We start from the raw sequence: 22,204 nt of genomic DNA, 5'->3' as shown, positions 1-22,204 counted from the left end.
ACTCCTCGGTCAGAGACAATATGTGTCGGCAATCAGTGGAGACGGAAGATATGAGAAAGGAACAGTTTGGCTAGCTGTGGTGCGGATGGTAAGCCAGGCAAAGGCACAAAATGAGCCATCTTAGAAAACCGGTCCATCACTACCCAGATGACAGTATTGCCGCTAGAAGAAGGAAGATCCATAATGAAGTCCATAGCATTGGCGCATGGTGTTTTGTCCCGGGCACAAACAGAGCAGGAACAGACAAAGTCCATGACATCTCGTTTCAGAGTGGGCCACCAATACTGTCGGGAAATTAATTGCAAGGATTTACGGATTCCATCATGACCAGCCAACAAAGAAGAATGACCGCATTTAAAGATCCGGAGTCTCAAATGAGGAGAAACATAAGTCTTCCCAGGGGGCAGACGCTGAAGACTTGTTGGGGCTGCAGAAATCAGACGATCTGGAGGAGCAATATTTTGCAGATGGGGTTCCAGGTCTCGTACCTCTGAAGATCTAGATAGAGCATCAGCCCGAAAATTCTTCTCCTTAGGGCAAAAATGAATAAAAAAAGTTAAATCTGGAGAAGAACAGGGACCAGCGAGCCTGACGAGGATTGAGACGATGGGCAGTCTGAAGGTAAAGCAAGTTCTTGTGATCCGTATAGATGGTTATAGGATGCACAGAGCCTTCTAAAAGATGATGCCATTCTTCCAAGGCCAACTTAATAGCTAGGAGCGCTCGATCTCCTATAGTACAATTTCTTTCCGCTGGAGAGAAGGTCTTCGAGAAGAATCCGCAAGTCACAGTCTTACCCTTGAAGTATTTTTGTGTCAAGTCTGCTCCTGCACCTACAGAAGACTCTTCCACCTCTAAAGATAAAGGCTTGTCCGGATCAGGTCTTGACAACACCGGAGCAGATGTGAAGGCAGATTTTAAGTTTTTGAAGGCTTCTTCGGCCTCTGGAGACCAGACCTTAGGATTGGCAGCTTTTTTGGTTAGAGCTACAATGGGGGCAACCAAGGTGGAGTAGTGGGGAACAAACTGTCAATAATAATTGACAAAGCCAAGGAAGCGCTGAACCGCCTTCAGTCCAGTTGGTTGAGGCCACTCCAGTTTAGGGTATAACTTGTTAGGATCCATGTGTAGTTCCTGACTGGTATCAACATATCCCAAAAACAGAAGGCTGGTCTTTTCAATGGTACACTTTTCTAGTTTTGCGTAGAGTTGATTATCTCGGGGACGCTGCAGAACTTGACGGAGATGGAGACGGGGAGTGTGGAGATCGGGTGAATAGATGCGGATGTCATCCAGATAGACAACGACACAGGAGTAGAGAAGGTCCCGAAAAATGTAATTGACAAACTCCTGGAAGACTGCTGGAGCATTACAAAGTCCGAAAGACATAACAAGATATTCGAAATGTCCATCACGAGTTTTGAACACGGTCTTCCACTCGTCCTCTTCTCTTATACGAATTAAGTTATAGGCACCACGGAGATCCAGTTTGGAGAAAATCCTGGCACCAAGCAGACGGTCAAACAACTCCGGGATTAACGGAAGGGGATGACTGTTTTTAACTGTGATTTTATTCAGTGCCCGGTAATTGATGCAAGAACGCAAGGTCCCATCTTTCTTTTACACAAAGAAGAACCCAGCTCCGGCAGGAGAAGAGGACTTCCTGATAAATCCTTTCTGTAGGTTCTCCTTGATATAGGTTGACATCACCAGAGTTTCAGGAACAGACAAGGGGTAGATACGGCCCCTGGGAGGTGTGGTGCCGGGCAGCAAGTGTATTGGACAGTCGTATGGACGATGTGGAGGCAAAACTTCTGCTTGCTTTTTGCTGAATACATCAGCAAATTCCTGGAGGAAGGAAGGTAACCCGAGTAAAGGTCTATACGAAGGTTCCAACTTGGTCACACGTACGTGAATGCAGTGATTGTTGCAGTGCGGACCCCAGCGAAGGACTTCTCCGGTTTTCCAATCCAGCTGTGGGGCATGGAGTTGCAACCAAGGTAGGTGAAGTACAGTGTGGGAGTACGTAGAAGGACAAGTTCTCCCAAAGGGAGACTCCGACCTGCATCAACAGGGGTTCTGTGCGATAAAGCACGGTAAAGTCCAGTTTTTCTCCATTGACCATAGAGATGAACAGTGGTTTCTGGAAGCGTAAAACTGGCAGACGATACTTATGTACTAGAGAGGCATCAATAAAGTTTCCCGCAGAGCCAGAGTCCAGGAAGGCCAGAACTGAGAGGTTCACTTTGGAAGGAAGAAGATGCTGAACTGTCATATTAAAGCGTGGAGAGGAGGAATTCACACCTAGGGGGGCCTCTCCAACAAACCCTAGGTGCGAGTGTTTCCCTGTGGCTGAGGACGCAGAGGACAGTCCTTAAAGGACTTCTATAGTGCAAAATAACTTATCCCCTATCCGAAGGATAGGTGATAAGTTATAGATCGCAGGGGGTCCGAGCGCTGGGGCCCCCCGCAATCTTCGGTACGGGGCCGCGGCAATATACAGGAAAGGGGGCATTCCATCCCCGCATGACGCGGCGGCCGACACGCCCCCTCCAGGAATCCCATAGAGATACATGAAGGGGGAGTGTCTGCCGCGGCTTTCTGCTGGGGACGAAACTTCACTTCCGGCAGACTGCCGCGGCCCCGTCCAGGAGATCCCGGGGGGTCCCTGCGCTCGAACCCTCCGCAATCTATAACTTATCCCCTATCCTTTGGATAGGGATAAGTTATTTTGGGCTGGAGTACTCCTTTAAGGAAGTGGTCTGCACTGGCGCAGTATAGACAAAGATTTTCGGTTCATCGGCGAGTCCTTTCCTGCAGGGTCAGGCGAGACCGATCCACTTGCATAGCCTCCACTGCGGGGGGCAATGTAGAAGATTGCGGTGGTTGCTGGAAGACTGGCGCCAACTGAGGGAAGCCCCAAGGGCGTGCAGATTCCCTTTCTTGACGTAGCTCCTCTTGTCACTCGGAGAAAGGGATATCGATCCGGAATGCCAATTGTATTAGTTCATTCAGGTTAGATGGCAACTCCGAGGATATCCTTAATTTGACTTGATAATCCTCTCTTAAAGGTAGCGCAGAGAGCTTCATTATTCCAGGCCAACTCCAACGCCAGGGTTCAGAACTGGATGGCGTACTCGCCAACAGTGTAGTTGCCTTGAGAAAGACTAGCAGAGCCGTCTCAGCGGAGGAAGCATGAGCAGGTTCCTCGAAGACAGTGCGAAATTCCGACAGGAATGCCTGGAGATTGGTAGTGATGACATCACTGCGATCCCATAGCGGAGTTGCCAAGGCCCTTCCCGAATGGAGACTAATGACAAAAGCCACCTTTGCTCGTTCTGTGGAGAACTGGTCCTCCATGAGCTCAATGTGCATGGAGCACTGGGTGACAAAACCTCGACAGGACTTGGAATCCCCCTCATACTTTTCAGGAAGCGACAGATGGAGTTTGGTTCCGGAGGAGACCGCAGCAGCGGGAGGCTGTACTGGAGCTGGAGGGGGCTATGACCGATGCAGTTGCTGCTAAGCAGATAGCAACTGCTGCATCATGGTGGATAGCTGGTTAAGCTGCTGGGCCAACTGCTGGGACTGGAGCGCCATGATAGATGCAAGATCCGAGTTGTCTGGCAGAAGAGCCCCAGTTGGATCCATGGCCGGATCTTACTGTCACGCACCAGAATGCGGGCGGTCACGGAGCTGGATGTGGATCCTTTACCTATGTGGCTGATGACTCGGACCGTACCGGGGAGCGGAGTCTAAGGTGCTGCTGGTCTTCACCAGAGCCCGCCGCAAAGCAGGGTGGATTTGCTGCGGCAGGTGACACCCAGGTTGCTAACCCCAATACGGCTCGACCATACAGGTAACTGAAAAAAGCGAGGTACCGGAGGATGAGATAGAGGCGTAGTCAACTTAGCAGAAGGTCTAGGCAGGCAGCAAAGGTTCAGAGTCAAAAACTTAGCAGAAAGGTCTGAAAACCCTCAAAAGGTTGTGTTTGGCATCGCAATTGCAGGCTTAGTACCCGCTCCACCTGTTTTGTCCCAAACTCTGGTCCTGGTTACGTGATGCAAGAAATATAGAGGGGTATTTATGCCCCCTGTCCTAATTCACATGCACAAGTGACCTGCCAATCTAGCTATATATTAGTGTGTGCCAGTGACATACTTTACAAGATCAAGACAATGCCCTGGACATGCTTAATGTACAGTAGTAACAACATGACGTACTGATCATCCCTATGACCATTTTTGTATATAGCACAAATTGGCACAGACAAGTAAATAAGAAAGAAATAAAAATCATGCTAAAGAAATAAGAGATTTTGTTAAAGGAAACCAAATGTTTAAATATTGTCAGAACTGAAAGTTTTCAGCTGTGGTAAAATGATTAAGAATGAGTTTTTGCTTCTGTGGAGCATTACATTTCTTCTATAATTGAAAGGTAGCCCTTTGTATGATTGCAAATTGGGATTGTGCTTCATCAATAAGCTTTTTGACATGGAGAGTCCATCACAGTGGTTGTCTCATTTGCCACTGCAGAATGGAGAACGAAGTATCTCAATAATTGCATTATAGTTTCCTTATTGTAGGACAAGAAAGCAACATGGTATAATTAGGTTTGATTGGAGTGCATGTTTCCGGTAAGATCTGAAATTAATGATGTTGCTATAGTGACACATCTGTGGCCAGCAGTGCGTGAGACTTAAAGTAATTCATTCGACAAGAGAAGACATCTGTTAACTACAAAGATGCAGAGCATATTGACACTGACCAGAAATACTTGATGTTATGTGATAAATGAACAAATGATGCTGAAACAGGAGGAAAGATAATTTGTAGGTAATCTGCTGGGAAAACTTTAATCTTCTTACTCGTTGCATTTAATAATGTCATTGTTTAAAGCATAATGCAGCCAGGAACTCATGAATTGTCAAATCTAATTCCTGATATAGCCTATATAATCTAACATTGAATCAAGATTAAACTATTTACTATAGTTTGCTTTGGAGTGTCCCTTGTAGCAGAAGTGTCTCTGGTGACTACTTATCAACTGTCCATTATTTCTAGAACATACCCGTGTTTGAAAATCTGTCCTTGCTAGTTTGTAAACCTGATGTGAAACATTCTATTTTATACTGTATTAGATTATTTTGCATACCATGGTTTTCCCAGGCTCCCAGCTTCCAGAGGAATCTATTTATAGCAAAGACTTAATCAGTGGATGCTAAAATGATAGGATGCTAAAGAAAGGCAAATTGACCTAGTCATGCATTGTTGTATCTTCACCTCACATATTGCTGTTGAATGGTGGGGTTTGACCATCATGACCCCCACTGGTCACAAGAATGGAGGTCAAATGTCCCCCAAGTAAATGTGTAGACATTCATCCAGCCAATACTTCTAGCCCCTCCCCACCTACCACCACCACCTCCTCCTCCTGCACTGATCATTCACTCTCAATTAACTGTAAAATCCATGAGAGACGGGACATAATGTCAGTTGACTGAGGGATTAGTTACATGTTGCCTAGAAGAAAAAGGCAGGGACAGTAGTGACAGTCTATGAAAAAGGCAGGGACAAGAGTAGCTTCCCCTAATGTGGACTATAACCAAAACAGAACTCCCTGGTGTTATAGAACTATTATCGTTGTATTCCAAAACTCTTAACAGTTCTAACAGCCTATGCCCAGCCTCAATACCAACACAACCCCCTATCCTTTAAACTGCCATCCTGCTGCTACCACCAATACTGTGCCAGCTACTGCTCCTAAATACTGTGCTTCAGATTTAGTAGCAATAACATAACATCAGGGGCAAACTAAAAAACTATGTGCCCCAGGCTAAAGTGCAAAATTATTCATACCCCAAGTCAGACCAAAAGCTCCCCCCATTTCCACACTCTGCTCTTTCTGCACCCATTTAGATAGACTCCTGCTCATGGAACCCCTTTTACAGTGTGTCTCACATAGACACTCATGGCCACTGTTTCTTACATAGACTCCTGCTTATGGCTCGCCCCTCTCTCACATCATAGACTCCCGCTCATGGCCCCCATCTCACATGGACTCCCGCTTAAGGCCCCTCATCTCTCACAAAGACTACCGATCATGGCCCCCCTCTCTCACATAGACTCCTGCTTATGGCCCCTCATCTCTCACATAGACTACCGCTCATGGCCCCCATCTCACATAGACTCCCGCTTAAGGCCCCTCATCTCTCACAAAGACTACCGATCATGGCCCCCCTCTCTCACATAGACTCCTGCTTATGGCCCCTCATCTCTCACATAGACTACCGCTCATGGCCCACATCTCACATAGACTCCCGCTTAAGGCCCCTCATCTCTCACAAAGATTACCGATCATGGCCCCCCTCTCTCACATAGACTCCCGCTTAAGGCCACTCATCTCTCACAAAGACTACCGATCATGGCCCCCCTCTCTCACATAGACTCCTGCTTATTGCCCCCATCTCGCATAGACTGTTGCTTGTGGACCCCTTTCTTAGACTGCTGCTCAGTCCCCCCCAAAACATATCTCCATGGCTCCCTTCCCTTTCCCTATAGCCGCACAGATTCTGCCCTCACTACCTCTTTGTGCTTTAAAGGTCCTTAAGCATAAAGCTCAGTGTTTCCTGACCAGTATTCCTTCAGCTATTGCAAAACTACAACTCCAAGCAGTGCTGTCTGGGCATGGTAGGAGTTGTTGTTTTGCAACAGCTGGAGGCGCACTGGTTGGAAAACAATGATCTAGCTGCTTATGGTCTTTAACTAGTGCACAATGATCTTTGATGGGATCATAAAAGGTCCTTAAGTTTAGAGCTTCTGATGGAATCTGTGTAATTTATTTTGCCCCTATTTTCACATAGCAGAATACAAAAAATGCTTAATACCTGGCTGAAGATTCTATACCTAGCTTACCTGGCTTGGGATCCCCTGACTACCCTGTAGCAATTGTTATGGCGGTAGTTTTGCCCCTGCGTTCTTAATTATTATTGAAAACAATGAGAGAGAAAAAAACTCCATTCTTACTCCAGCCCAGAAAATGACTGGAACTACGTATATTTCCTAGTACATTTATTCCAGTTTATTGGCTTCTGATTTTATTTCAGCAGTGAGAGACCTTGTGTGGTCCACATAAATGATGTTCCAACTGGTTTCTTTATCCCATAAATACTTTCCATACATATCTATTATATACAGTATTTGTAAAGGATGTACTGTATATTTTCTTTCTTAATTCTCAGCCAAACGCTCAAAATAAAAAGAGACACTTGACTTTTAATCTCCCAAAATCTCCCTTCCTGTAGTGCTTCTTCTGTTTTGATATAGTTATACTTCCACAGCAGGCCAGTTTTGGCTGGATAAAGGCACTCCTCCTTAAAAGACTATTTTTGCTATCATGTACCTGGATTTGTCTCTGATCCCATTTGTAGATATGTTCACAGAAAGTCTTATTTCCAAGGATTAACCTTCAACCAGCAGTAATCTCACTTCAGAGAGTAAGAGATTTGTAAAGTCTACAATACTCGTCATGAACAAGCCATGATTCTTTTCTACTGCTATTTTTTGGGAATGATATTATTTAGCTTTCCCTGTAATTTCACACTTTTTTTTTACGTCATCTTGCCTCCTTAATTTTATATATATATATATATATATATATATATATCATATATTTGCTAATTATTACAAAATCAATGTCCATACAGGAAAACATCATGCTAATATGTTATGGCAAGGGATGTCCCTTGTACGAACAAATATTAAAACCAATGCTCTTGTCAATGTGTTGATTTATGTTCCTCAGTTATGTAAATGTACATGCTCATTTATTTTTTGCAGTCTGATCCTGCATATAAGAAGCATAAATGGTAAAGGGGTATTCCCATCATCAACAATCCTGTTTCTTGTGGCTGAAAATGTAAAAATATTTGTTTTCTCAAATACATCCCTTTAGAGAATGTATAGGTAGAGGTGTAATTCCTTGTGCTTATCTGTTTTAGCTGATGTGGCAGGCATGGTTTAGGCTCCGTTTTAGATTTATCACTGAAATGGTTCTGTTTTGCTGCCTACATTTCCAATAAACCTTTCGGCTGTGCAGAGAGAGAGACTGGGAGGGGGGGGGAGGGTGGTCGTAGTTTGATCACTCACCTAATCATCTTATCAGGCTACTAGAGTTGAGCCAGGTGACACCTTAAGCCTTGTAACTTCTTGTAGGTCATACTGGTGATCACATGACCAAGATAGAATAATGAAATGAATCGATGCAGCTGTGCTGGAATGAAACAAATAATGTACAAGATATGGGTGAAACAAACAAAAAACTAAATCCTAAGTGATTCATGTGGAGGTGGCAGTATTCACAAATAATTTGTACCCTACAGTTTGTCAGATGTTTGGATATTTGTTTTTCTCTTTTTTTTAAATGTAGTGCATCGTAAAATGTATTAAAAAAAAAAAAATGATTTAAAATAATCTGACTTTTTAATATGTCTTTCAGGAACACTTACCCAAAATGAAATGGTTTTCAAGCGTCTTCACCTAGGCACTGTGTCTTATGGCACAGATACAATGGACGAAATCCAGAGCCATGTAGCAAGCGCCTACTCACCGGTAAGTCAGGTTCCCTAGCCACTTAAATTGCTAAATAATACCTCTATATGGCACACATCTTTTCTTTTGTGCTTGTGAATTAACCCCATAAGGTGCAGGCCAATTTTCGTTTTCTCATTTTGTTTTCTCCTTACCGTCAAATAGCCATAACTCTTTTATTTTTCCATCTACAGACCAATATAAGGGCTTGTTTTTTGAAGGCCCAATTGTACATCTGACACCTTTCATTTTACCATATTGTTAAACCAAAAAGAAAATTATTTGTGTGATAAAATTGAAATAAATGTAGCAATTGCTGTGTTTTTTTGTTGTTCAGTGTATTTCACAGTGAAACGAACATGTTATCTTTGTCCTGTGGGTCAGTACAATTACAGTGGTACCCAATATGTTCTATTCTATTACTGTTAACATTAAGGACATGGGCAATTTCATTTTTGCATAAAAAAATTTTTATGAAAGTTTTTTTATGCTTTCAAGTTACTCCTCTTGAAAGACCAGTTTTATATGAGTGTATTAGAAGTGCATTTTGTCCCTCTATTACAGCAGAGTGTCTCTGCTCGTCCGCTGGTTTACTGACCAGAACTTGCAGCATCATAGATCCCAAAACTGCACCCGAAATATATACACTCGTGTAACACTGAAAGTATCAACTTTTAAAAAAAAAAAGTCACCTGCTATATTAACTCTTTTGGCACCTTGTCTGTGGTCCCAGTATAGAAGTATTATCTATGTTGGGGCCAGGATAAATTTTAGTGAACATTCACATGTCATCCTTCCATCCAACATTTATTTCCGCAGCAGAAATCCTTAGCTGAGCCTTTGACCTCTGCTCTTTTTGTGCATCAGTTTTTTTTTACAAGTATTAACTTTTAACTTTTTAAAGTTTTAACATATTTTTTTTTTTTTTAGCTTATTAGTATTCATTGAGGGTATTCCATGTCCTTGCCACCCTGCCACTTTTGTCTGTGGTGGATCTTTTTCTGTGAAAGCAGTGATAATCCATCATGATCATTTTCCATTGCATGTAAATGAGGTTGCGGAATTCACATGCATTCGATGCAGATTGGCATCCGATTTGGTCCAGAGACCATGTCAAAAACTGCATCAAATCTGACCTAAGTGAACAGGACCTAAAGTGTTCCCAAACATCCCATGTAAATGTAGCACTTTTATTTATAATGCCACCTGTTGTAAGCGGTTGGCCGTACGCTGACAGCAGATGTGTTTACCTAGAAGATCCTAATTAAACTCGCATGAAACCGCTCCAGAAACATGCAGGGAATTTTCAATTTGTGATAATAAGTGTTTCCAGTCACCTAACCAGTTAGGCAGTGGTAGTCTTGTGACATTGATTTCCCTCCCTCATATTGTGTCCTGTTTTATTAATACAAAGACAACACTCTTGTATGTCTACAATAATGCAACAGAGAAATCTATTATAACATGATTATATTTTCCCACTGGAAGCATTCCGTGACAGAGGGCATAATCTTTAATGGAATCTGTGTGAAATTAAATTATACAAGCATCAATAAACATAACATAATTCAGAAGGAGTAAATCAGCTTAATTTATTTGCGTCTGTAATGACATCGCCGAATGGAGAATGCAAATGCAAAGGTTCAAAGCAGGAGTTGAGAAGCAGATGAGCAGAAAAGTTAAACCCATTATTATACAGCACTGTAATTTGATGGGCAGTGTGTTCACGGATCAGTGGCTCAGTGCACTGAGCCCAAGACAGCATATGGCTCCAAAGTGGGCTCCTCTTATTGCGACAGCACATAAGGACATGGTGGGTGTATATTATACAGTGTTACTTAACATTGGAACGTAAAGCATCCATATTGTGCACCTAATAATGATGGGAGTTTGCTAGGTGTTGCCTGGTATCATTCAACTTAATTATGTACTGTTGGAGATGAAAACATTCCCTCGTCACTGAGAATACAAGTCTAAATCCTTTAAAAAGAACAAGCTTTTCTACTTCAAATGGTATACATTATAAAATATTAGATATGTTCTTCTGTCTCCATTATACATAAAGAGCATTTCTATTTCTTAAATCCATAACTATCTGTCATATATGAGTGTCTTTGTTTTTTAACCATTTAACAGTAGTGGCAGTGGTGTACATTAAAGCAGGTTTTTGGAGAGTCTGGTGTTTTTTTCCCTTGACATAAGCATTCCTTGAACATTGAACCCATTCCCCACCTCCTTGTTTGCTTACAGTGCATTTTTTGCAGAATGGCGCTCACAGGTTCTTAGCACTCAATATATAAGGTGATAGAACCAAAGAGAGCTGGGGCATTTTTTACAAGGGGCCCTTAGCAGACGCATTAAGTAATGTGGTTTACCTATGAGGGAATAAATAATTAAGACGTGTTGAAATATCTGTACCTTTTTCATTGGTTTTCTGTCATTGGAGGCATCTTTGGCGGCTCTCTTACATGTTAGGTTATGTTTACACTATAAATCAGAGATAGTTATTGGGAGGATTTTCTGACATCTGCCTCCAGGGGATGCCATTGTATAGACAAAATATACAGTGACATCCATTGCCCATAGGCTGTCATTGAAGTAAACCTGGCACCACCATTATACAATGAACGGCACAGGGCTTCCATCCTCTGTATAGTGTGGGGCACATAATAGCTTATCAGTGGGGGGTGCTGGGTGTCAGCCCCCCTCTGATGATCAGCGGATGTGGATAGACCATTTATCATAAAGTCCCTTAAAACCCCTATAAATGAGATGCAATGTTATAAAAGTGAATTCATTATCATACATTTCCTGAATAGATAAATGCCAGAAACCTTCTAAGTCGTACAGGTGGGTTTGTCATTTCTAATGAAAAATGTTCTCCTATAAACCTTCGTGATATTATAATAACAATTGAAAATGTTATTATACTTTGAAAATGTCCTTCATTCTTTTTCTTCATTCTTAGGTGCAGCCCCAAACAAATAATAACAATACCAGCTCAACTCCTTCAAGAAAAGTCCAATCTTCAGCACCAAAAGTTCGTAAGACTGTTAGCAGCCGGGTCCACGAGGCAGTGAAAGCGATTGCCTTGTGCCATAATGTAACTCCTGTGTATGAATCTCGTGTTGGTGTAAATGGAGAAACAGAGTATGCGGAAGTGGATCAGGACTTCAGTGATGATAACCGCACCTACCAAGCCTCAAGCCCTGATGAGGTCAGTGGGATTGGTGCCCTTATGATGTTATTTAATGCTGGCTTTTTCACAAATGTATCATTTTTTTATTTTTTTTATTTGATATCTTGCAGAAAAAATTGTGGTCACTGAATAACCCGACATTTCTTGACAGAGACAGCTTAATGTGTTGTAAGCTCTGTGCACACTTGTGTTGTGGGGTTTGGCAAGCTTTCTGGGACTTCTGACTGCAAAAGTAGTGCTGTCTGCATTGCACTTATTATTCACTTCTTTACCCTAGAAGCTCCTACTATGGTTGTTTGGTTATCAGAAAAGCCATTTTAAAGGGGTATTCCATGTATATATTCCAAATATATATATTTTTTTTCATATAAACTGACTCCAGAAATGTAAACACATTTGTAAATTACTTCTATTAAAAAATCTTAATCCTTCCAGTACTTATCAGCAGCTGAAGTTGAGTTGTTTTCTGTCTGACAACAGTGCTCTCTGCTGTCTGTCTCAGGAACTGTTCAGAACAGGAGAGGTTTTCTATAGGGAATCGCTGCTACTCTGGACAGTTCCTGAGACAGACAGACTGCTCTCTGTCATCAAAGAGCACTGTTATCAGACAGAAAAGAACAACTCAACTTCAGCAGCTGATAAGTACTGGAAGGATTAAGATTTTTTAATAGAAGTAATTTACAAATTAACTTTCTGGAGCCAGTTGATATGATATATTTTTTTTTTCATGGAATACCTCTTTAACTTTGTTCTGTCTCACATACGTAGTAAGGTTTGTTTAAAAGGGCTTTCTGGCCAAAGACTGTTGGAGGCCTAGGTTAATGGTCCATCAATAGTTTTTGTTTGGAAAACTTTAATTCAGTGGCTTTTCCAGTCTAACACTTTTTGAAAATTCAGAAAAAAAATAGTTTGCCAAATAGTTGGCATATCTTACAAAGAATTGCTCTATTTACCAGGACATATGGGTCTTTAGGATTACTTTAAGGGTACGTTTAAACTTGCGTATTTTCTGCTGCAGATTTTTCTACCCATAGAAGTCAGTGGGATATACTCTGCAACAAAAATATGCATGTGTGAATGCACCCTAAACAAATAATGTCCTTTTAGACACCTTGTTTTATTGTTGGATATGCCATCATCTCTGGGATCCCTGTGAGGTGTAGCCATCCACGTTCAATCTAATAATAGAATTAGTTGGTCAACTGTGCAGGGCACTGCTGGCAGGAAAAGTCTATGAAAGGGCTGGTGAGGGTCCCATAGGTTGGATCCCACTGATCATAAAAGTAATGGCATATCTTAGCCATATGCAATCACTATGAGATGGTAATATCTATTTAAGGGTTTTAAAATGATTTCCAAATGGATCATCTCTCTTCAGAATAAAACATCTAATATTTGCCTGTAGCCAGTATATGAAATGTGATTTTTTCGTTACCGATCATTTTAGCTCACAAAAGGTAGAAATGTGCATCCTGTGATTTACAAAGTACAAGAGCTACATCATAATTTTTTAAAGAGTACTATTGACACGAGTCATGGAGCCTGAGGAAAATAATGTAAATGGTTCATTATTTAGCTTATTGAACTTTCTTGCAGTCACATTGACAGATGATTCCAGTTTTTCCCAATCACCAAAGTACCATTTTAAAAGCATTTTTTATTGAATAAAGTGCTTTAAATATTGCACCCTAGAGCTTTATGCAAGTAAATGGTTCAATTGATGTTTTTACCTTACACTCAGCATTTCCATGGCTAAACAGATTTGCTTAATACATGGCACTGTCATTTGATAAACATAATTTGACTCTGAAGGTGGTTTACATTTAAATACTATGACATATTCTTCTTTATATATTTAAAATAGTGTAATTTCCAGATGATTAACACTTACTTAATGGGTAATAAAAGCCATGTTTGTGGAAAAAAAAATTCGGGCAGATGTATCAATAATGATTTTAAGGGGTTATCCGACCAAAGACATCTTATCCCCTATCCAAAGGATGTCTGATCACGGGGGCTCGTCGCTGGGATCCCCCGAGATCTCCGTGCAGCACCCGCATGCTATGCAGGCCTTCGTCTCCAGTCTCGGAAAGGTGTTTGTTTAAGGTGTTTGTTTCCGCAACTGGGGATGTGGCGTAATGCCATGCTCCCTCTATCACGCCCTCTCCCTTAGACATGAATGGAGGGGGCATGGCATGAAGTCACAAGGGGGCGTGGTGTTACGGCCCCAGTCCCAGAAACAAGGAGCTTTCCGAGACTGGAGACGCATCCCCGCATAGAATGTGGGTACTGCTCTTTGGCCAGATAACCCCTTTAAGGTGCATTTATTTTGGTGCAAATGCAACAGATGTGCCAAAGTGTGCTTGTGATGCGATCAGTTTGCCGCAACTAACTAAGCACCTGTTATGTTTCCTTATTCCTTCTCATGGTTGCCATATGTATACACCAGTACTCTATTCCAAATTATGGGACATTTACAACTTCTTCCTCTTGCACTTTTTCTAGACAATTTGGATGTCAAAAAAAAAAAAACTTGAAAAGCCTTTAACACATGAAAAAATTATTTTGATGCATTTGTGAAAGATTTCTGGCATATTCGGTGTAAGCTGGCCGTATACAGGGATGTTTAAAGGAATTGGGGGGCCCCAAGCAAAATAGACATGGAGGCCCCCCTCCCCACAGGGAGCATTATATGTGAGGGGCACAGGACAGGGGTTATTATAAGTGAGGGGCACATGTCAGGGGGGCATTATATGGGAACATGATATGGGGGGGCCCTGTCATGTGCCCCTCATATATAATACCCCCTGTCCTGTGCCCCCCTGTCATGTGCCTCTCACATATAATGCCCCCCTGTGCTGTGTCCCTCATATAGAATACCTCCTGTCCTGTGCCCCCCACATATAATGCCCTATGTCCTGTGCCCCTCACATATAATGCCCCCGTCATGTTCCCCTCACATATAATGCCCCCTGTCCTGCCCTCTCAGGGGGCATTATACATGAGGGGCACAGGACACGGGGCATTGTATGTGAGGGGCACAGGACAGGGGTGGTTATAAGTGAGGGGCACATGTCAGGGGGGCATTATATGTAAGGGGAACATGACAGGGGGGCATTATATGGGCACATTACAGGGGGGGGGGCGCGCCCTGTCATGTGCCCCTCACATATTATGCCCCCTATCATGTTCTACTCATATATAATACCCCCTGTCCTGTGCCCCCCACATATAATGCACCCCTGACATGTGCCGCTCTTTTTATAATAACCCGTCATGAGCCCCTCACATATAATGCCCCCCTGTGCTGTGCCCCTCAAATATAATACCTCCTGTCCTGTGCCCCCCACATATAATGCCCTATGTCCTCTGCCCCTCACATATAATGCCCCCGTCATGTTCCCCTCACATATAATGCCCCCTGTCCTGCCCCCTCAGGGGGCATTATACGTGAGGGGCACAGGCCACAGGCTGATAAGCTGAGTGCACTGTCATGTAAGAAGCTCTGGCCGGCTTCTTACATGACAGTGGGCTCAGCCTATCACTGGCCGGGGCGGGACATCGCTCCGGCTGGTGATAGGCTGACGGCTGTCCGGCGTTCCAGTCCCCAGTGTGTGGCCGACGTAGGTGAGTTTAAAGTTTATTTTCTGTATCTTTTGCAGCCCGGGCATAGGGATACAGCGTACAGCAGTGGTCTCCAACCTGGAGACCTCCAGCTGTTGCAAAACTACAACTCCCAGCATGTCCGGACAGCCGTTGGCTGTCTGGGCATGCTGGGAGTTGTAGTTTTGCAACAACTGGAGGTCCACAGGTTGGAGACCACCGGCGTACAGTGAGTTCCAGCGCCAGCGGCCCCCAACAAAGAGGAGGAGGGCAGTGCTTGAAGGTGACATCTGTGAGTAGTACCCCGCTGGGCTGATCATTAATTGGGGGGAGCAGAACAGTGCTGGCTGGTCACATGTTTTGGGGGGGGAGGGGGGGTGAAAATACTGTTATATACCGTGGAACCGCCGTAAGTTAAAAAAAAATTATGTGATACACATATTTGGTCATACCGCCCAGCCCTACCCTCATATATAATACCCCCTGTCCTGTGCCCCCCACATATAACGCCCCATTGTCCTATGCCCCTCACATATAGTTCCCTGTACCATAGTGCCCGAACAGCTCTCACCTTTCTCACACGCTGCTCCATTCGTGCAGTGTGAGCCGCGGGCACGTAATCTCCGGGCGCCGGTGCGATGGTGTGACGTCATTGTGCCGGCCTGCTGTGGATGGCGTCCCCGTGGCTCACACTGCAAGAACGGAGAAGCGAGTGAGAATGGTGGAGCGGGACAGCTGACAGCCCCCGCTCCACCATGCTACAGGACAGGAGGGGCTTTAGTCTCTGCCTCCCGTCCCGCTCCAGGCTCTTGCACTGCTGGCCCGGCCGGTGAAGAAAACTGTGTTTCATCAGCTGTTCGGGACACAGAACGCTGCAAGACACAGTTTTCTTCACTACACCGGCCGACATGGCGAGCTGCTGAAATGGGATAGGGGCAGGACGACGGTCCGGCAGGACAAGCACCGGCTCTGCTTGGGGCCCCGAGCCAGCTCGGGGCCTCAAGCAATTGCTTGGTTTGCCCGTCCTGTAGCGACGGGCCTGGGCGTATACTTTAAATAGCTGTCGCCAACAGCTGAGATTTTCAACTCCACTGAAAGTATGTATGCTAAGCTAAGTGCACGTGTATTTTTTTTATTACATTTTTTTAAGGTACGTTCATACGTATGCAGATTTGATGCACAGGATTTTCTGCTGCAGATTTCAATGTAAACTTAATGACTGAGCACAGTTCTAATCGGCAGTTACAAATCCTGTGCATCAAATCTGCGCAGGATCCTGTATGTGTGGACGTACCCTAAAAGGGAATAAGCGCCTGACCATTCTAGCAGCAGCTTATGTCCTGCAGGAACTTAGATTGAACAATTCTTCTTTTTTCAAATATTTACATCAGGTTAGAGCTGGAAGTCCCAAAATACGTTGGATGTGTATATATATATATATATATATATATATTAAATGTAAGTGTGACAGTTTTGTCGGATCAGATAGAGAGTTCCTCGGATCCAGCACCCATATTACATGTAGCGTACAGTCTTGTTTTCTTCAAATTAAAATCATCATGGAGCTACAAATCTTAAAAAATGTGCACAAAAAAATGCTTAAGCATTTCCGTCCATAAGGCCTTTACGAGGTAAATTCCATGATGATTTTTGAAAAAAATAAAATAAAATTGGACAGTAGCAAGCTCTATGGGTGGTGAGCTGATGCCTTGCATACCTTTTGAGTGTGCTTATCTTTAGTTATCTCCATTTGGAGATTGAGGTATTTTTCAGTTTTTATATTAAACCTTCTACGAGGGTTGTCTCATCACAGACCACCGGTTTAATCTGAGGGCTGCCACTCCTAAAATAATTCACAGATTTTAAGGGCTATCCTGCAATACTAGAATTAAACCATAAACAGGGGTGGCACTATTTCCAATAACAAATAGCAGATCTTTTTTATAATATTAGACAGTCCACGTTCACCTCCTTTAGGTGAAATTGGGGAACTGTCAGAATGTCCCTATAGAAAGATAATTGTCTTTATTTCCAATGTAATTCGAAATAATCATGAAAAATGTTTAATGTTTATGAACAGTTTTACTATGAAATAGTGTTGTTGTTTGCTATTTATTTTATTCGGCATAGAACAGTGTTCAATCATTTACTATATTACTATGATAACAACGCTCTGTGCTGGGGCACGTTACTGCCATGGTTTTCATTTGCTCATATATGTCTGCAAAGGCCTGATCTACTGATCTACACAATGGTCCAAGCTGTCACCTGAAGACACATAACCCAGGACGTGTGTTATATTATTGTCAAAGCTCTGCTGGATTAGTTTCTCTTTTAGTATTCAAAATGTGGTGTCTGATTATACTCCGCTCTTGTTTCTTATGATAAGTGATCAATATTTCATTTTCTCAGAGAAGGTAAAAAGTTTCATGTGTCTATCACTGGCGAGACGAACAGCCGCTGCATAACAAACATTACTTGTAAGCAGGAAAAGCCATTGACAAAATCATAACTACATAGGGTTTAATTGTCATAAGTGTATGTACACATCAAGCGTGGAAAGCTATTGCTGATAAATATATTGAACAATCATGAAAGGATATAAGCCCAGGATGTCGACTGGAAAGTGCAGAGGTCACAAGTCCATCTAATTCAACATGCTGTGAACAGGGACCTTAAAGACCTTTGCCCTCTTCTGGCCACTGAACATTGATTGGTCTTGTTTGCTAAGTAGTGCTTACTATAAGCCACAGATTTATTGCCCTTTTTATTAAGTATTACAGTTATTGTCCTAATCAGCAGTGTATGCCTGCTGTATGCTGTGCACTTATATCACCGTCGTAGTATCATTACTGGACAGTGAAGCGGAAAATAGTGCTGTTACTTGATATGCATTGACAGGTAAGCTTTAATCTTGGCCTACAATGTTTTATTTATTTACTAAGTAAATATACTATAATTGGTATTATGCATTAGGAGAAGTAGTTTGTTGTGGAGCAGGTCACAACCACAATGACTTATTAGTGTAGTACTAAAAAAGATTGACAGTTATTGATAACTTAATACTTTTCAGTACAGTCAAGGAATTAATAAATTACATTCTATTGAATCTAATGTCTCAACTTGTTAATTGACATATTACATTTTTGGCTTAGTGATCACGAGCAAAAGTCCAATAATCTCCTCCATTTTGAGTATATTTGTGTGGTCTGTTGGCTGAGAATTATGGCCAACAGTTGTACAGTTGTGCTCCTTAACCCTCATCCACATTACTTCTCAGCAGCTGCTACTGAAGCCACTGCCAGGCAGCTTTGAAATCCAATGTGGCCCTCCCCGTGACATCTGCCATTGGTTAACTTAATAGTCATATAAAAATGATTACTTGCCCTCTACAGTGTACAGGGAGGCATCGTATGGACTACGCCATAGCTGCATTCTTTCTAATAAAGAATACAAATACATTACAATGTTATCTATATTAACATTCCCAGTGTCTATATTAACATTTCCTGTGGCCAAGCATAGTAAAATATTTAGGGACATACAGCATCTTTATTATTGTAATATTTTTAAAGGGATTGTCTCATTATGACATATTTTTTTATATGACATTGGTAAGATGCACAACAGACAACTTATGGATCCCGCTTCTGAACCCTCCAGCAATAACTGCTTTCAGACAGACATTCCTGCAGCACAAATGAATGGCTGTCGTTGTAAAACATAATCTGACTGCTAATACTAAGTATATCTCTGCTCTTACCAATAGAGAGTGGTCACAAGCAGGAAGCTTCTCTCTATAATGTCCATGTGCCCTATTACAGTATTATGTACACTGCTTTGGAAATGGTTGTCTCAAAGGGGTACTCCACCGGAAAACTTCTTATCCCCTATCCAAACGATAGGGAATAAGATGTCTGATCAGTGGGGGTCCTGCAGCGGTGGTGTCCGGAACACGGAAGTTTGGAGCTTCCGTGTTCGTGACATCACGCCCCCTCCATTCATGTCTGTAGGAGGGGGAGTGACACCTAGTACGTAGCCGTGACGCCTCGTCCCATAGGAGAAGGATGAGAAAAAAGAACCACACAGGGCACCGGGTGCGATACCCTAATAAACCAGAGGGTCAGAGGGCTAGTAGTATGTTCACCTTGAGCGCAATGAATATGTGCATATAACCCAATAGCATTGGGTACAGGGAGTTCCTGGGATTGCTGCGAGGCCGTAGGGGTATTCAGATAGACCAGGGTCTATCCGTTTGTGAATGCAGAAAGAAAAAGTTGTCCCTCTTTAGGCACTGTTTTCCCAATAGATTCACATAGACATGATTGTCTAGAAGAAATGTTCTATATTAACCAATCTTGGTTATTGGTTAATAAAGAACATTTCTTCTAGACAATCATGTCTATGTGACTCTATTGGGAAAGCAGCGTCTAAAGAGGGACAACTTTTTCTTCCTGCCTCCTCCCATAGACGTTAATGGGGGGGCATGGTGGCTGTAGTCGCCAGTCATCTGCCACTGAGCAGAGTTGGCTCTGTGCACCGGATGACTGGGGTGCTGCAGCTGAGATTCCGGGGGTCCCTAGTGGCGGGACCCCGTGACTAGACATCTTATCCCCTATCCTTTGGATAGGGGATAAGATGTTTTCCAGTAGAGTACCCCTTTAATAAAATTAAAGCAATTCATTTTTAGAGGCTATGCTGTATGTTTCTTAACTGTTATAGAGAAATTTAATTGTTTGGTTAGGAGTCATTAATATGTACATTCTTGACTCACTTGTTGTGACCAGTCATTTTGATGGACATTTACCATAAACATTAAAAGGATATTCATTGTACCTTTTAAATGGAGTAATGTAAATTGAGCATAGAGTTTAAATATAGTTTAAATCTAAAGCGACTGACTCTGGCTGGTGCTTTGTGTAATGTATGAGCTCTGTCATTTTGTTTAATTCATTTTTGTGTGCGTTCATTGAAGTAAGACTAATTGTTGTTGTTTTGTCAATGCGAAGAGCAAATCATTGTCGGTAGCATAAAACCATCATTTGCCTGACCTTTGATGCCCTATGAAGAATAAATGCTCTATATGTTGTCTAAGCTATTGACCAACAGTCTTTTTCAACGCTCAAGCAGTATTTTTAAAGTCATAATTATATTATATTTTAATCGTCAACACTTGTAATTAAAACAATGACAGCGAAATGTTCTTCTCATTAAATCCCCATATATAGAGAGTGGCGTGCAAACGCATGGGTCTTTTTTCCTATTGGGTAAAAGTGATCCATTGGTATATATATTTAATGTATAGTGTATTTTCTACATAAGTATGATGTGTTCATCTACATAAATGTATAATTTTATATTATTATTGGTTGATTTTTTTCTCTGACCATTTGATAATGCAGAGTGGTTCATCTTTTAGTACTCGGTCACCTGTTGTATATATATATTTATATATGTGTGTGTCTCCAGGGGTTATGGTGTTTTGCTTGGAATCGGTAAGACAGAGGTAACCATAGCATTTAAAAGCAAAAACAGAATTAATTACAATGCAGATTGATGGACGCAAGATTCAAAGGTTACACGCGTCACTCAAAGTAAGCACAGGAAGCTCACGCTTCCTGTCTGGGAGTAGCGCACCAGTTTGTTAAATTGGGAAAACTAAAATTCACTAAGTTTATTTCCTTATCAATCTTTAATTCAAGACACTTGTGTTTTAACTACAAGTAGATTTTTCTTTGTAATTTGTAACACTTGTTTTTTTGTAACTTTTAATTTGGCAAATCGTAGGATGCTAAACTTCAAGGTTCAGCGTGTCGTTCCGATTATAAAGTTTAGGAAGTGCAGTTGTGCCCATAATGATATGTTCTAGGGGTTTTATCTTTAGTCCACTTTCTGTTACATTTACAGGTCAGAGTATAGCTCTGTTTCACTAATAAGGCATGAGTGCGTTCACATGTGGTATTTTGATCAGTATTTTTAGCCAAAAGCAAAAGTGGGTCAGAAACACAGAAAAGGTTGCATATCTTTCACTGTGTGTCGGTTCCACTCTGACCAAAATGCTATGATAAACATATGAAATAACAAACTTGGTCTCTTCTCTCTTTGTATTAGCTGTGTCATTATATTTTGATTGATCATATTGATTCGGATTTTGTGGGTCAGGGAGATATCACTTCTTCTGACCTTACTAATTACTGACATCCCTGTTCATTTATCAATGATTCTACTACTTAGGCTATATTCATGCTCTGCTGCTCCAATTCTTGTGAGGGGTATATAAGGGATACTATTGATCCTTAAAAACAATTGATCTCTTATCTGCACCCAAGATTTGCTGTACATTATATTTTTGAATTTAGGATATTATGGCGCTAGGTTACTTGTGCACCCTTACAGAAGTGGAAAACCTCTATTATGGTGTATGCTGCTGTTAGACTAATGGTTCCCCTGTATACCACTCAGAAATAAACAATAAAAAAACTGCTGTGCAAAGTGGGGAAGAGTGAGAGTATAGACAGTGTGATGTATAGATCAGGGGTACTCAACTGGCGGACCACGGTCCAGATCTGGACCGCGGTCGCCAGCAATGCAGACCGCCTGCCGTCTTCCTCCTCCTTCACTTGTGTAGGCTTCTCAGGGGGCCGTCCATCTGCCCAGACACAATTTTTAAAACAAAACAAATGTGTCTCAGACGTGTCCCTGCCCCGGCTGCTAAGCAGCAGAAGGAGATCCCGCTGCCGCCAAGAGCTGCAGCTTCTACATGTTGCAGACACTATCAAGGTGCCGAAGGGCTGGTTTCCGCTGGGGCTGAAAT

At 42.3% G+C, this 22,204-nt stretch overlaps 1 protein-coding gene across 3 annotated transcripts in view; it reads left to right on the top strand.

Annotated features, from left to right (window-relative positions):
- The window catches only part of ATP9B (ATPase phospholipid transporting 9B (putative)), a 323,289-nt gene that overhangs the window by 246,152 nt on the left and 54,933 nt on the right, over positions 1 to 22,204 (top strand). For all 3 annotated transcript variants that reach the window (XM_056521396.1, XM_056521395.1, XM_056521397.1), the window contains exons 14-15: positions 8,497 to 8,609; positions 11,557 to 11,805. In XM_056521396.1, the coding sequence (XP_056377371.1) occupies positions 8,497 to 8,609; positions 11,557 to 11,805 (362 nt within the window). The remainder of the gene's footprint in view (positions 1 to 8,496; positions 8,610 to 11,556; positions 11,806 to 22,204) is intronic.

This window comes from Hyla sarda, chromosome 5 (genome assembly GCF_029499605.1).
Source record: "Hyla sarda isolate aHylSar1 chromosome 5, aHylSar1.hap1, whole genome shotgun sequence".
NCBI lineage: Eukaryota > Metazoa > Chordata > Amphibia > Anura > Hylidae > Hyla > Hyla sarda.
Note: the sequence above shows the minus strand (reverse complement) of the source record. Positions and strands in the feature narration are given on the sequence as shown.